The following is a 15,985-nucleotide window of genomic DNA, read 5'->3' on the forward strand; positions in this document are numbered from 1 at the left end:
CGGTGTCATTTTCCCAGTGTTCACTCGCCACTAATTATACGTAAGACCTAGCCTGGCTGACGCGTCCACATCTCGATGAGATGGTGGTCTGGGAACTAGGTGTGCATTTTCTCGTATTTGAGGCGTGGTTTACGAATGCCTAGAGCCGTTTATTGGGCGATACGAATGTCTATCAAATGGCATCTGGTTCTTCCCATGCTGCTTTGCGTGCGATTCATAGCCAATTGTATCACTTATACCAGATGACGTATGTAGAGAGACAGAAATTTGACGTGGAAATACATCCTTCTTGGCAATGAAATCTTTCAACGCCAAACGTTGCTCTTTTTTAAAAGTAAACTTGCGTTCTAAGCTACCTAAAACACTTTCTAAGGCTGCATCGAACAGTAACATTGTGTCCGCTGCCATGTTGGATTAACACTCTACAAGCTTCGGTGTCGCGCATAGCAACGTCATCGTCTTGCTGCCCCCTCCCCGTTCTGTGATTGGTTCCCTAATTCAGGCAAAAATAAGGGCGGTGGTTTCCAGGCTGCCTTTGCAGTGTGAATGAAATCACGCGCAAAGCAGCATGGGAATTCCCAGACTACATAAGACCAGTGATACTGTGCAAAAGTCTTGAACCTCTCCTCACTTCCTTATGTATTGTAGGGAAAACAGGAAATAGGTGCGAGCAAATGGAATTGCAGTATATGAGCTTAAAAGTTAACCTTAGATGAGCCTTTCTGTCATCTATTTAAGTAGTCTTCAGGAATAGTTCTCCAGGCTTTGAGAAGGACATTCCAAAGATCTTCTTTGGATGTTGGCTGCCTTTTGTTGTTCTCTGTCAAGATGATCCCACACTGCTTCAATAATGTTGAGGTCCGGGCTCGAGGGAGGATTCATCCCTCCATAAGACCTGTTGTCACTGATTTTCAGTCCACTTCTTGTGTCATTTGGCATACCTCAGCCTTTTCTTCCTGTTTCCCTTCCTAAAGAATGGCTTCTTGACAGCCACCCTTCCATGGAGACCATTTCTGATGAGGCTTGGGCCAACAGTAAATGGATCAGCTGCATCTCTCAAGTCAGGTCTTTGCTGTTTTCATCTACTGTTCATCTGTTAACACTTCTTCTTGTGTCCTCCACTTGTCCAGTTTCCTCAAATGTTTTAAGGACACACTGCACACCATGCTGAGATATGCCAGGTTTTCAGCTGATGGCTCTTTGGGAATCACCTTGTTGCTGCAAAAATGCTATTTTCTGTCTGTCAAACTGTGTTCTCTTTGGTGCTTTTCAAAGATGCAACTAAGAAAATTGGAACAAATTATGTGGATAAAAGTGGCCAAAGATAATGTCTGGAATAGATTTTTTTCCGAGTTACGTGTAGACACTCGATAGGTCACTTCATAAGTCATTGTTAAAGTGGCTTAGAAAACAAAAAAGGAGAAAGAGCAGCCACTGTCCGAAGAAAAACTTTGAATGACATTCAGAAAATCTGGAGAACCATAGAAATAATGGAACCAAAAGGTTCTCACTCTCTTTAGTAATCAATTTATTTAGGAGATCATGAAATATAGATGAGATTGTGAATCACCTCACTCAAAGGAAATTTTACTTTGAAGGTTTACTTTGAATCTTCTTTTATAGTCAATATTTTGTGATTACGGGTGAATGCCAACATACTTTTTCGAGTTTTGCTTTTCATGCTCTTACTATTCCCTGAAACGTTCTTCTCCCAGCAGTGACACCTGCTGGTGAGGCTCAGGCACTAAGCTGCCCAGAGCTTCTTGTACTGACATCCGTTTGGTGGAAAAGGCCTGAGTGGAAAGTGCTACATTCTGTTATTTATAAAAAGAAAAGCCCCTCTTTTACCTCTGTGCAGAAACTGTAATAATGTTTCACATGTTACTCTTTTTCAGTTTACTCTGCCATTAGCTATGTTTCTACAGTGTCCCCCAGGAATGTGATAAACACCTCTGTGGGCTGTTTGACCCCCCCCCCCCCCACACACACACACCCACACCCTATAGAAAAAGCACGGGGGGCCACGTAGACACATGTAAATAAGGAAAGCCCTTTTAAAAAGCCTTGATTAACTGTAAATAACCCCAAACATTGGTCTACAACAGCACCTGGCCCTGTATTTGCATTTGAATGGGAGACAGCACTTGAAAGCTAATGCAAACACTCCTTATCACAACATCATTATGCATGGTTGGTTTGGTTTGTAAACTTTTATCTGCTTTGCAAAAAGTTTTACATTTTGGGTCTTTAATTTATTTGAAGGTAGTTGCAAGAGGACTTTCTAACTGAGTTTTGCCCACTGTTTATGTGCTCTGGTTTCAGCCCAAGATGAGGCTTAGTGGAGGTTTCTGCGGGGAGAAGCAGGGAGCCAGACAGGCGACAGTCAGCACTGTCTTGGCTTCAGGGCAGAGGCAGTGAGCGAGCAGGCGAGCCAATAAGAAGGAGACATCCACTCCTCTCTGTCCTGCCTGGCTTGGCTCAGCTCGGCGCGCCCTGTAATTAGGAGCTCTAGTTAGGTTGGGCGCCGCCCGCCACGGTGGACAGCCTGGCTGCGTCAAGGGAGTCTGGAAGCGCCAGCTCCATACTGTGTGAGAGGGCAGTACGAGTTAGAGCAAACAGCAGCAGCTAGTAAAGAGGTCTGAAAATGAACGGGCAACCATCACCTACATTCGAAGAGAAGAAGCCGTCCCTCCCCATGCCTGGGGGCTCTATCTCGGCTGCTAAAGACTCCCCGACCCTGCCGGAGTCCTCCTCCACTGACATGAGCTTCTACAGCGGTCAGAGCGCGCTCCACGGCTCACAGGACTTTTACTCGGCGCAGCAGCAGTACTCAACCCAACACATGAACCCGTACGCGTACCACCACTACAACCTGAACGGGATGGCTCCTGGTGCTGCCTACTCTGTTGGCAAGGCTGAATACCCGTACCCCCCTTCAGCATACAGAGAGCACGGAGGGTTCAGCAGGGAGGTTCAGTCAACTCTGCAAGACAGTAGTAAGTTAAACCCAACGTCCAAATTTACACCAGATATTGGTTCAGTCAACTCTAATTCACTTCAGTGAAGACTAAAAGTAAAATGTCTTCTTTTATCTTTGTTCAAAGCCGGTTTTACCACCAAAAGTTGATTTCTGGAACGCTCATATCCAGTTATGTAATCCAATAACTGCGCGTGAGTTTTACGCACGGGGCATATGAGGTTATTTTTCATTCTCCATTTTTAAATTTAAATGATTCTTCAGAAATATTAAACTTCTAAGATACCACCATTTAAAAATTGATTAGTGTTTTAAAACGATGCAAACACAGTTACATCGAACTGGGGGCCACTCATTCCCTCAAAAATAAAGTGATAAACTGTCTTTGTTAGACAGTGAGTAAAAGTAAAAGTGCTGTAAAAGTGAAAAAATATTAATCTTAATACTTTGATATGTGGTTCATGATTTGATTTCTGAATTTTTCTAAACTTAAAAAATGGGCTCTGCTGACTGATAGTAAGTAAAAGTAGCCCAATAATTATTACCTTCTTTTTTAAAAACTGTGTGTTGATTATATTTTGACAACAAAATACATCTTAAGGAGGTGGGTGAAAATACTGGAACAAAACTTTAAATGTATAAAATGCCACAAGAGTACTTAAACTCAACACCCATCACGTGGAAGCACAGCAAAGTAGACATGACAACACATTAAAAAGCTTTTTTCTTTTTTTTTTTTCCTTTGATGCTTCCTCGAGCTCGGAAGGTGTCTATGCAAACTACAGAGAAGAAAATAAACTCGACAGACTGGTGCTCTGTTTTTGGCATTCCAGTTTGGAGTTGACTCCTGGAAATGGCTCTAGGGGACTTTGGCCCTCAGCCACACACGTCAGGTGAAACGACATGTCAGCCAGCCTTGGCCTTTGAATCATCCAGCGTAGTCGGTTCCTTATCACGCAAGGCCTGCAACCATATCCAAAGAAATAAACAAAGTTGCGATTGAGGGAGCTGATCATTTTTATATGATCAATTAAATGCACCAGACTTTATCTATTTATTTATACAGTATATAGTATATTCAAAATTCACGGAACAAATACATTCATTAAATTAATGTCATTCAACATACACACATCTAAATGTGAGCCGAACACTTAACTCCTGTCTCAATTTGAAAGTTTTGATATGCTCCCTATTCAGGTGGCAAAAAAACACGTGGAAAATATTCTTTGGCAATGTTATAAAATGTTTCATTCTATTTTAAAAAGCTGACGAATTAAACCTGTCGTGCATTACTGCAGTTTTCAGAGTAGCTTTTATCAGCACTGTTCAAACGGTAGCGTGTGTAGCAGTTTTTTAGTTGGTTTAAAAGATGTGTTTTTAACTTTGTTTTTTGTTTTTTTTTTGCATTTTAGGGGATGAAAAAAAATTGATCAAATCCACTTGAGTAAATTGGTTGTATATTCAAAGACGCACAGACAACAACGAATGCAAGAGTAGTTGCACAAATGGGGAGCGATGTACACAAGTGGGCCTCCGGGCTTCAAGAAAAGCACCTATAAATCTCTGCTTCTCTCCGCAGCTGTGGGAGACTCTGAGAGCAAATTATAAGTTTCGAGCGCTAGCGGAATTTCTTTGAAATTTCGGGGTTGTAGAAGCCGGGGCTATTTTTGTGTGACAACATCTCTGCACAATCTGCTTCTGTAAAGACCTCCTAAACCTCCATGTCATTGTTTGAAGAAAGAATAAAAGGTGTGAGTGACACACAAGTTGCGATACATTTCGTGCAGGGACATTGCGTGATCTTTCTATTTTTCCACAGTCAAAGAGGAGCCAGACCTGGAAGTGCGGATGGTCAACGGGAAGCCCAAAAAAGTGCGTAAGCCTCGAACCATCTACTCGAGCTACCAGCTGGCAGTTCTGCAGCGGAGATTCCAGTCAGCCCAGTACCTGGCCCTGCCGGAGCGGGCCGAGCTGGCTGCACAGCTGGGCCTCACACAGACGCAGGTGAGGCCACCATCTCGTGCTGCTCTCTTTTAAGTAGAGAGGGTCAACACTTGTTCAGAAAATGTATATGTGGCAAAACATTTGAACCTGTTCCCGGTGCCCTGACAGGGTCTGAATCTGGAGGTGGTTCAAGTCAAGTTTCAAGTCCTGTAGACAGTGGAGTTGTCAGTTTGTATGTATGCACTAAACAGAAATTTGAAGTTGGGGTGTTAGAAGTAGTTTTTAATGCATGTGGTTTTAGTGTGAGCTGAGGTGAAAGGGTTAATGACATGCTTAAAACGGCTGAAGTGTAGGAGCTGAAAAGGTGAAGTGTGAACTGTAGATAAAGTGTCTGTAAGTAAGATAACTGCTGAGAGAAATGCAGTAAATAATAACTAATAAATGTATGAAAGCTAAAGGTAGATTATATTGTTTTATCTTAGGCAAGAGTAAGATAAACAAAACAAAAAAGAATATGAGTACAACAGCATGAGGTGTAGTAGAATGCAGATAAATTAGCCTGAATGATAGAGAGTGAACGTAGGCAGTGTTTACTCATATGTCAGTCTGTTTTTTTGCTGTCATAATCTTTGTGCTCTAATGATTTACTATCTGATGAATCATTTTTGCCGGAGCGATAAAGACCAAACATGAGGTCCACGCTGTTTTATTACGGCTTCTGTAAATCATTTTTCACTTTTATGCTTGAGTAACATTCATAGGCTCTAAGAAAACAAATAATCAACTACAGTTCCATTCATCTAGAACTGCACGTCATTCCTTAAGTCAGAAGTAGAACATACTAAAAACACAACTCTGACTGTATTGTTGTTGCACATCTATCTGCAACAAAGAAGCATTACAACACAGTTGGATCCCTATGTCTTCTTATCTGGTGAATGTAAATCTCTCTATTTTTGATTTGTTTTGGTAGAGACCAGCGTTAAATATGAGTGGTTGGTTGCAAAAAAAAAACATGGAAAGAAAAACAACCTTTATTTAAGATTTTCCAGTAAGTCCAGGTTTTAAAATAAATTAAAAAAAATCTGCAAAGAACAACCTGAAGTCCTTTGCTCCAACAAAGATTTCATTAAAACGATCACCATGTCTTGGTCTTATACTTCACGGTTGGTGAAAGGTCTGGACTGCAGGCAGGTCAGTTCAGCACCCGCACTCTTCTCATGCAAAGCCGTGCTGATGTAACAGATGCAGGATGTGCTTTAACAGTGTGTTGCTTATGTATGCAAGGCTTTCCCTAAAAAGATGTAATCTGGATGGTGGCATATGTTGCTCTAGAACCTGTATATACAGTATCTTTCAGCATTGATGGCACCATTCCAGATGTGAATGTTGCACTGAACGGTGATAACAAGCTGGATAGTTCCTGAAGTATGAAACTTACACGATTTCCAAATGAAATTTCAAATATCAATTAGTTTGACCAAAGAGCGTTTTTTCATGTTGTTTTAGTCCATTTTAAATGAGCTCTGGCACAAAGAAGATGGAGGACTTTCTTGGTCGTGTTCCCATATGGCTTTTTCTATGCATAATAGAGCTTTAACTTGCATTTGCTGGTTCGGCTGTGAACTGTGTTTACAGAGAGTGATTTCTTGAAGTTTTCCATATAGTGATTTAAAGAATAATGCCTTTTCTTATGTAGTGCTGCCTGAGGGCCTAAAGGTAATTGGTATCCAATGGTCACGTTTGGGTTGATGTGCGTGCATGGAGAGGGTAGGACCCGGATGCAGATATTCAAAAACATAAACTTGGTTTATTTCCAATACAGAACAAAAAGCGTGGCTGAGCTGGAATACAAAAATTTAAACTATGAAGTGACTTGAATAAAACAAAACTTGACTATGAAAATATGGATAAACCTGACATGAACCAACCTGACTTGGCATGAATTTAGTGACTATCATCAGTGACGGTGAGGATCTGGCAAAGTGCTTGAGGAAACCTGGAAACTAAATACTGAGGGAGTGATTGGTAAGTGCAGCTGACGGGAAAAACACAGGTGACGTAAGTGAAGCTGATGACAGGGCAAGAGACACTAATGAAAATATGGCAAAAGACTAAAGACTAAGCAGGAACTTAAAACTTAACAAAACTAATAGACATGACACCAACTGCCTGTGTCCTTTGCGCACTGAGATTTCTCGATATTGGCAGAATCTTTAGATGCTATTATATACTATGAACGATTGAAAAATATTATTCAGAAAGAGCTCCACAATATGTAGACACAGTCTTTTGCAAATTGCCAAACCTCAACCCCTCTTTGCAATCTGAGATACTCTGCCTCTTTGAGGTACTCTCTTTCTGTTGCCAGTTAACCTAATACATTGCAACATATTCCTCTAGCTGTTTTTAGTACTACTTACTTTTCTTTTCTTTTGTTGACCTGTTCAAAATTTAATGATACTTTGGGAAATATTTGCAATGTCTGACTTTTTTCATTTTACTCATTATCCCAACTTTTTTGGCATTTGGATTGTAGTAGAAGAGAGAATAATTTTGCATTAAATATTTGATCGGCAGATAATTCAAGATTTGTCCAGTCATTTACAGTTACATCTTTCTATTTCCTGTAGCTGTGTTCTTCCAGCCACTTTATAGTTAAAATTGCCAATGGTTTCATGCTACAGGATCTTTCCACTCAGTTCTTGGTGAGCGACTTAATGTCTACAAGTCAACGTTGTGCTGCATCTTTCAAGTTTTTAACGTCCTCCTCCGTCAGCTGAACATCGTGTTATGTTCCTGTTCAGTTGGAGGGGAGCAACATTCAATCAATGTGGCATTAGTTTGCAGAATAACCATTATTATTACACAATGTTTTTTTCTTTTTTGTTTCCTAAGAAATGCTATTTTTTTCTCCTTCGACCTATTTGGTTTTCTTCTTTTTATGACAGTACTTTAAAAAAGCATTAAATGCATTAATGCTCTTCTATTACTAAGAACACAGATAGGAAATTTTGTGCACTCTTAAGTAAGTCACAAATTAGGCTCCAAGTATCTCACTAAAGAAGAAAAATGTAGGTGTTTTGTGCAATAGACCCTATCAGCGGCTAAATTCTCCACTATGATCACTGGCTAATTGTGAACGACTTCCTTCTTTGACAGAATCAGAGCTGATAAGAAGGAAGCCAAAAACATTTGCTATAATAAGCTAAAAACAAGAGAAAATGTTTAAAAGGTCCCTTTTAAGCAAGCTGAATAAATAATGTTAATTTAAAAATGAATCAAAATCCATATGTGGTTTCTTAAATGGTTTGCCCAAAATAACAAATCCAGAGAGATTTTTTACTTAAATACTGACATCCTTCGTAGCTGTACAGTACATTTAGCTAACCGATGTACAGACCAAACCGGGCATAACCAATCTCTGGCTGTAGCTAAATCATTTGCTTCAAAACAAGGATGCAGTATTAATGTTAAGGTCCAACTCTATGCAAAGAAGCATATTTCTCAAAGTTCCAGACTTTTCCTCCCATACAATTACAATATGTCAGTGATGTTTTTGATATATTGCACCTGAGCGGCTAAAGAGAAAAAAAAAATACAGTTAAAGACAATTCTGATTATTGTTATTTCTTTTTACATTTGCTTCAATATTTTTCTTCTTTCCAGGTAAAAATTTGGTTCCAGAACCGTCGCTCCAAGTTTAAGAAACTCTTCAAGAATGGAGAGTTTCCACTCGGGGAAATACCTCTTGAACACAGTCCAGATGCCAGCGATTCCATGGCCTGCAACTCTCCCCCATCCCCAGCTGTGTGGGAAAACAGCAACAGTAACAACAACAACAACAACAGCAGCAACAGCAGCAGCAACGACATAAACAGCAGCAACGTCAAGAATAATGCAATGCTGGAACCTGCCAGCAGGGGACAAGGCCTGTATCAGCCTCCAGTCTCAGTCGATTCCACTTACATGGAGGAGTTCACACACCAGAACTGGTACCAACAGCAAGGTGCCCTTTTAGGTTTGACACATTCAGGTCAGCCGAACCACGTACCACCAACAGGACCATCAGCCTCACAGAGTATGGGAGCCGTCTACTGATCCAGGAAAATGGACTCTCAACATCCTGATCTGAACCCTGTGCTGAAACACTGGGAGGATTTTGAAAATGTTTTTTGGAGGGCAGTGTTCAGTCAGCTTAACTGTTACCTGAAACACCTCACAGTGGCCATCAGACACAAGTCATGACTGTAATAAACACAGCTGTGGACTGACAACAAGGTCAGTTCCAACTGACTTCCTCAGTTACTCTCTCTCTAAGGCATCCAAGTAACATTACGGAGATTGAAATGCACTTTTCGGTGCTGAGACTGATATTGATTTAAAATGACTGATTACAGAAAACATTTTGTGTATTTTTACTATTTGAAAGATCTGCATATTTATGCCAAAAACCTTTAGTTTTTCAGTCCTTTCCTCAAAATCATCTGGAAATGTTCTTTAACTTTTGAACTTTACCACTAAAACAAAATACTACTGATAGTCTACTAGAATTTTAGAAATAAAAACAAGAAACTCATCCATATTCACTCAAATTAAACTCAGTTTCCACTGAAACTTAACAAATGGAATTTATTTTTTCTTTGGATGGATGCATGCTAGCTCCCTACGCGCAGTCTTTGTACTGTGTTAAGCTAAGTGGCCACTAGCTGTAACCACAGATTCTTTTTTGTACAAATTCTTATGGTGTATCAATCCTCTTGATACTCTCATAATCTCTTTTTCTGTCTAGCTACTAAAGGCTTGAATGGCCACGTCTAGCATGATACACCCAACACTGAGGCCATACTGTCAGGTTGCATTGTGGGCAATGTAAGGGAAAGCTTTTAATTAAGAGGAATTTGAGGAAGAAGCTATTTATGCCAGTGCTGTACGGAAGTACATTGCATTCCAAAAACCTCTTCCACAGACCAGATAATTTGCGATTACAAAGTACTATCTCATAAGAACAGATTTTGTGATAATTACGACACAATATCTAGTAATTATTCAGAAATTATAATAACATAAGTAAATAAGGGCGGAAAGAATGCATTTGGCTATCCCTTTATTCAACATTCCCCTTCTTAATTGCAAATATGAAAAAATAAAATTCCTGTCATCTATAGCTTTTGAATCTAGATATATATAGCCACTTTGTTCGGATACAGCATAGATAGTAGGGTGCCTGTTTCCTGTCTTGTTGCTTTAATAGTTGGCGTGACGTTTAGAGCAGTTTAAATGTTTTTATTTGCACTCGATCCAAAGACGTGCAACTGAGAGCGATAATGAGCACTCGTAAAACATCTCTGTGATATTCGCATTAGCGCAGTTTAACTGGTCCAGTTTTAGCATGTTTGAAAACATGGAAGGAAAACAAGACTGCCAGCTATCGGATTTTTTGAAGATAACTTTCTCAACGATACATGCAAAGCAATTTGTGTTGTTAGACAACTTACTTTCGGTGCAGGGCATGATTTATAACCTGCAAATATTTTGTCAAGTTGTGAAAAAAAATCAGATAAAAGCACTGGTTGAAAATTCAGCAGGTGATGTAATTTGTAAAACAAATAGCAGAAACATGGAAGATATAGGTCAAACATCTACACAGTACTCTAGAGACTTATTTACTTCTCTTCTGATCTGTTCAATTCCTCCTTTTTTTATATTAAGGCCGTTTACAGAGAAGAGACGACAAATCCATGTCTTTATCCCACAGTATGAGCCAGGTCGTGAGCCTTCAACTTCCACAATACACCTCAGTAGAGTCTTTCATGAGACTAGCTTTCTTCACATATTTTAAACAACATGCCTCGACTCTTCAAGACAGCTCTCAGAGGTTTTCAACCTGATTTATCAAAGCCTTACGAGACCCACGGAAGACGTACAACTGTTTTCACATGCTAAGTAGTATTCCACATTAGTTCTCAAACAATCTTCATCTGTGTAATTACTGGAGTGGCTCTTTTGTTCCTGCTCACTGATACTATGAGGGCATGGCTAAGTGAGCAAAATTAGTAAATTGGTGCTAGAATATTTTAAAAAACAAGTTGTAAAAATTCTAATAACGTGTTTTACTCAGGTTTTTTTTCTTTTATTTATGGCAAACGTAGAAATAAAGAAGCACAACACTTAGTGTCACTGAAGCTTTTTCTTTTTGTCTGAAAATAAGAACAAAAATAAAATGTATTTTGTGTATCTCACTGAGCTGCTAATGTATTCATTTCTACATATGTTAACATGTGAATGAAGCACGTACACACACAAAAGTGTTGTGCTGACAGTGCTTTATCTGCTGTGCCTGTCAGGGTGAGTCACGACAGATACAGGTTGCACCCAGCTATATATTATACACTCACATGTAGAGTGCGTGTAAAGAAGGTTGTGGGAGGTGACAGTGCAGCAGACACTCTGGAGTCTGGGGATGCTAATAACACACCGCTGACACTGGGAGAGATGGGTGTGTACTGCTTTCATGTGGCATACAGTTGGAAGAGGAGTAGAAATAAATGGGAGACTAACAAACAGCCAAAACAAGGGCGTTTCATAGGAGAAAAACGTAGATAGGCAATCAGTGTTAGTCTAAAATATTTTCTTGTGTAAAATTGTGAACTAAATATGAAGCTACATCAGGCAGCTAATTGGCTCAACTTAGTACAAAGTGTAAAGCGTCCACAGCAGTCTGATAATTAGGCACTATTAGCCTACTAGTGTGTATAAAGCTAGCCAGTCAACATTTAAGATACTTTTCTTGTTTAATACATACAAGAAAAAAGGTGTTTATCGTTCCCAAACACATTTTTTAAAAGTTGATGGAAAACAGTTATAACACACAGCCCTTTTTCAACTTTTCTGAAACACAGTAGTACTTCTCTATATTGTCAGGTTCACTTTTACCCCAGTTTGAGTCTTTGCGACGCTAAGTTAGTTGTAGCTTACTTTCATGCTACACTACATGTTACATGCTACATGTTTCCATTTACATTTTGTGCATTTTGAAGTTGAACATTTGAAAAGGTTAATGAACATATGAGACACCTTGCTTATTACTCGTTTTCACAAACAAAAAAATTCATTTTTGCCTTTAAAAAAAAAAAAAAAAAATTATAATAGTTTATGCACATAAAGTGTTAAAGAGGCAGCAACCATGAGCTCCTCTCTACCATCCAGGCGGTTATGTAACCTCAGCAAACCAGAAAAGCAGGCCATGGAGAATTATATAACAGTCTGTTAACGCTGGATTAATCCGACCTTCCTCTTCTCCTCTTGGAGTAGATTTTTTCTTTGTTGAGAAGAAGGACAAGTCCCTCCGTCCTTGTATAGACTTCACTGGACTAAACGACATAACAATTAAGAATAAATACCCTCTTCCACTCATGGATTCTGCCTTTAGCTTGCTTCAAGAGGCAGTATTTTTTTCCAAACTTGACCTTCGTAATGCGTACCATCTGGTTAGAATACGGGAAGGCAACCAATGGAAGACCGCCTTTAACACCCCGTTGGGACATTTTGAGTATTTAGTCATGCCATTTGGTCTTACAAACACCCCAGCTTCAAGCTATGGTCAATGATGTTTTACGAGACATGTTAAATAAGTCTGTGTTTGTTTATCTGAATGATATTTTAATTTTCTCACGCACGCCCGAAGAACATGTCAAACATGTTCGGAAGATCCTCCATCGTCTTCTAGAAAACAAGCTAGCCATTTGTTAAAGCAGAGAAGTGTGAATTTCACACGTCAAGGGTAGCCTTTTTGGGGTTCATCATCGAGAGGGGACAGCTGGGTTCTGATCCAGCCAAGATTAAGGCTGTGACAGATTGGCCTGTACCTGAATCACGCAAACAGTTGCAGAAGTTCTTGGGCTTTGTAAACTTTTACCGTTCATTAGGAACTACAGCCAGGTAGCCACTCCTCTCACCCAGCTGACCTCCCTGAAGATACCTTTTACTTGGCATAGGGAGGCTCAACAAGCTTTTGATAAGCTAAAATACATGTTCACTAATTCTCCTGTGCTTATTCACCCAGATCCAGAAAAGCAGTTTGTCGTGGAAGTCGATGCCTCTGATTCAGGAGTGGGGGCCGTCCTCTCCCAACACCTTCCGTCTAATAACAAATTACACCCCTGTGCTTTCTTTTCTCGTAGACTCTCTTCAGCTGAAAAGAATTACGATGTAGGCAATAGAGAGCTGCTGGCAGTCGTCTTAGCCCTTCAGGAATGGCGGCACTGGTTTGAAGGGACTTCTCAGCTGTTCATTGTCTGGACTGACCACAAAATTCTGTCCTACCTGCATTCTGCCTGCCGACTCATCCCCCGTCAGGCTCGTTGGGCTCTGTTCCTGTTCAACTACACGTTCACCTACAGACCGGGTTCCAAGAACGGAAAGCCAGATGCCCTCTCTCGCCAATTCACATCAGTTGATAGCAGTCCCACCCCTGACACTGTTCTGCCACCTTCTCGTTTTTTAGGATCCATCCAATGGCAAGTGGAACAGGAGGTCCTCAGAGGATGCCCTCTGACAACATCCGGCACCTGTGGACTGCCCCCCTGGTCGACTGTTCGTTCCTCCACAAGTTAGGTCATTGGTGCTCCAGTGGAGTCATGACTCTTAACTCGCCTGCCATCCCAGAATACGCAGGACCATCGCACTCCTTCGCCAACACTTCTGGTGGCCTTCCAAGATGTCAGACATCAGAGACTATCCTGCGTAGTATGCACCCGCAATAAGCCTTCTCATCACCCTCCGGCCAGACTCCTGCAACCACTTTCCATTCCCCACCGTACCTGGGCATGCATCGCAGTCGATTTCGTCACCGGCCTCCCTCCGTCTGAAGGTAACACGACCATACTAACCATAATTGACCGTTGCTCTAAGGCTATTCATCTGGTCGGCCTTCCCAAGCTTCCATCTGCATTGGAGACGGCCAACCTCCTCATCCAGCAAGTTTTCCGACTACACGGCATCCCTGACGACATCACCTCTGTGAACATGAACATGACGTGAACATCACAGTTCACATCACAGGTTTGGAAAGCCTTTTGTCAGTCCTTAGGTGCCAGTAGCAGCATCACTTCAGGCTATCATGCCCAGTCTAATGGGCAGGTGGAACGAGCCAACCAGGAGGTGGAAGCTTCACTGCGCTGTGGCTTCTCATCTACCAGCTTCCTGGTCCTCACATCTACCGTGGGTGGAGTATGCCCACAACTCCCAGATTACTTCTGCTACTGGACTGTCTCCTTTCATGGTCAGTCATGAGCCGCTTCCGGACAGACCGTTCTAAGAAAGTAGTTATCAGAACTACCCTCCTCGAATTTCGTTCTGATAACTATCCTTCCCCAGCGGAACTGTTTCAGTCTGCATTCGCACATGAGTCGGGACCTGATAGGGACTGATGCGCCGCGCGCAGCCGTCTGCTTCAGTGACGTGTTAGCCGTTAGCCGTTAGCCGTTTAGCGCTACATTCAAACACAAAACAAAACGGTAAAAGTAAGGAGAGTAGAAAAAACACCACCAAGAAGCTAATATGGAGAGTGGGGAGGCCACTGTGTTTATGGTCTGCATGATGGTGATATTAATCATGGACAATCACATCAGGCGTCTAATATCGAGGCTGGAAAAGCTCACAGAGAGAGTCAGGAGATACTTTTTCATTTCATGAAGGAAGAAAGGAGAGCAGCGCTGCAGACAAATGAGACCAGTGTAAGTTTAACTTATTAAACACCCGCCGGTTGTGTCCGTGTATGAGTAAACATTTCAGCCGTGATAGCATGACATGGGGCGTAGCTACCGACCACCACACACCTCCGTCAGATCGTTCTATAGAACCATGAAAAGACCCGACCTCGGAGAAGGAGCTAAATAGTTATAGGAACTAAGGGAGAAAGCCCAGAGTTCCTGTATGTCCGAACACGGGAGAAAACGGCCCCGCGGATTAAAAGGTTATTAGAACTGCCAAAGGTTCCTACAGTCCGAAAGCAGCTATGGTTTCCAACCTCCTCTTTTTCCTAACCAAGAGACTGAGGTGGCAGTTCCCTCAGTCCAAGTGCAGTTCCGACGAGCGAGAAGAGTCTGGCGGGAGGCCCGAGCGGCGCTGGAACGCTCATCCTCCAAGAACCGTCATTTGGCTGACAGACATCGTGTTCCTGCACCATCATACCAAGTAGGACAGCAGGTATGGCTTTCTGCTCGTGATCTTCCTCTCCAGGTTGACTCCAAGATGCTGGCTCCTCGATACATTGGTCCCTATCCCATCGAAAGAATGATCAACCCCAGTGCTGTCCGCCTGACACTACCAGCAGCTCTCAAGGTCCTGCTGCTGCTTCCATGTCTCCCTCCTAAAACATCTTCACCCTCCTGCAGAGCCCCCTCCACCCCCTCCATCCCCCCCCCCCCCCCCCCCCGTGTCATCGATGGTCACCCTGCTTACACGGTTCTCGATGTCCGCAGGCGTGGCCGCGGCTTCCAGTATCTTGTGGATTGGGAGGGGTACGGTCCCGAGGAACGCTCCTGGATCTCAATGTGGCGGAATCACCATGCGGTTACGGAGAGGGAGATCGACCGACAACGCCACCTGGGGGAGTTTCACCCTCCAGGAAATTAATGTGGAAAGTAACACACAACGAGAGACACACAGGTTCCAAATAAATCCCGCAGGGCAAGAGACAGTTGGTGTATATCAAAATTACAATTTATTAAAGAAAAACAAAGAAAAGGGAAAATAACCTATAAGAAAAACCCAGTTAAAATAATATGCAGAAAAACATAATAAATGCAAACAGAGCTGGAGCTTACCGGGCGGCAGGGGAAAACAAAAACAAATAAATAATAAAAAACATATAATAAAAAAACGGAAGACTTCAAACTTTTAAAACAAGCTGATGCATCCCTGTATACAAGGAAAAAAAACTCTTCCCTGATGCTTGATCCACTAAAAATCCCCTCAGAACGTCCTCTGGTGCAGGGTTCCTTTAAGTTACAAAAATGTGAGACATTTAAAATCGTAATGTAAGGTCTGAATGTAACT

The 15,985-nt window shown here is 41.7% G+C and overlaps 1 protein-coding gene across 1 annotated transcript; it reads left to right on the forward strand.

Annotated features, from left to right (window-relative positions):
* The first annotated feature begins 2,431 nt into the window (after positions 1–2,431).
* Positions 2,432–11,166, forward strand: LOC142371756 (homeobox protein Dlx3b-like). The gene is made up of 3 exons (XM_075454493.1): positions 2,432–2,996; positions 4,800–4,984; positions 8,594–11,166. Exons 1-3 carry the CDS (start codon positions 2,645–2,647, stop codon positions 9,023–9,025), a joined length of 969 nt encoding a protein of 322 aa, XP_075310608.1. The 5' UTR covers positions 2,432–2,644; the 3' UTR covers positions 9,026–11,166.
* Positions 11,167–15,985: the final 4,819 nt, after the last annotated feature.

This window comes from Odontesthes bonariensis, chromosome 21 (genome assembly GCF_027942865.1).
Source record: "Odontesthes bonariensis isolate fOdoBon6 chromosome 21, fOdoBon6.hap1, whole genome shotgun sequence".
Classification (NCBI taxonomy): Eukaryota; Metazoa; Chordata; class Actinopteri; order Atheriniformes; family Atherinopsidae; genus Odontesthes; species Odontesthes bonariensis.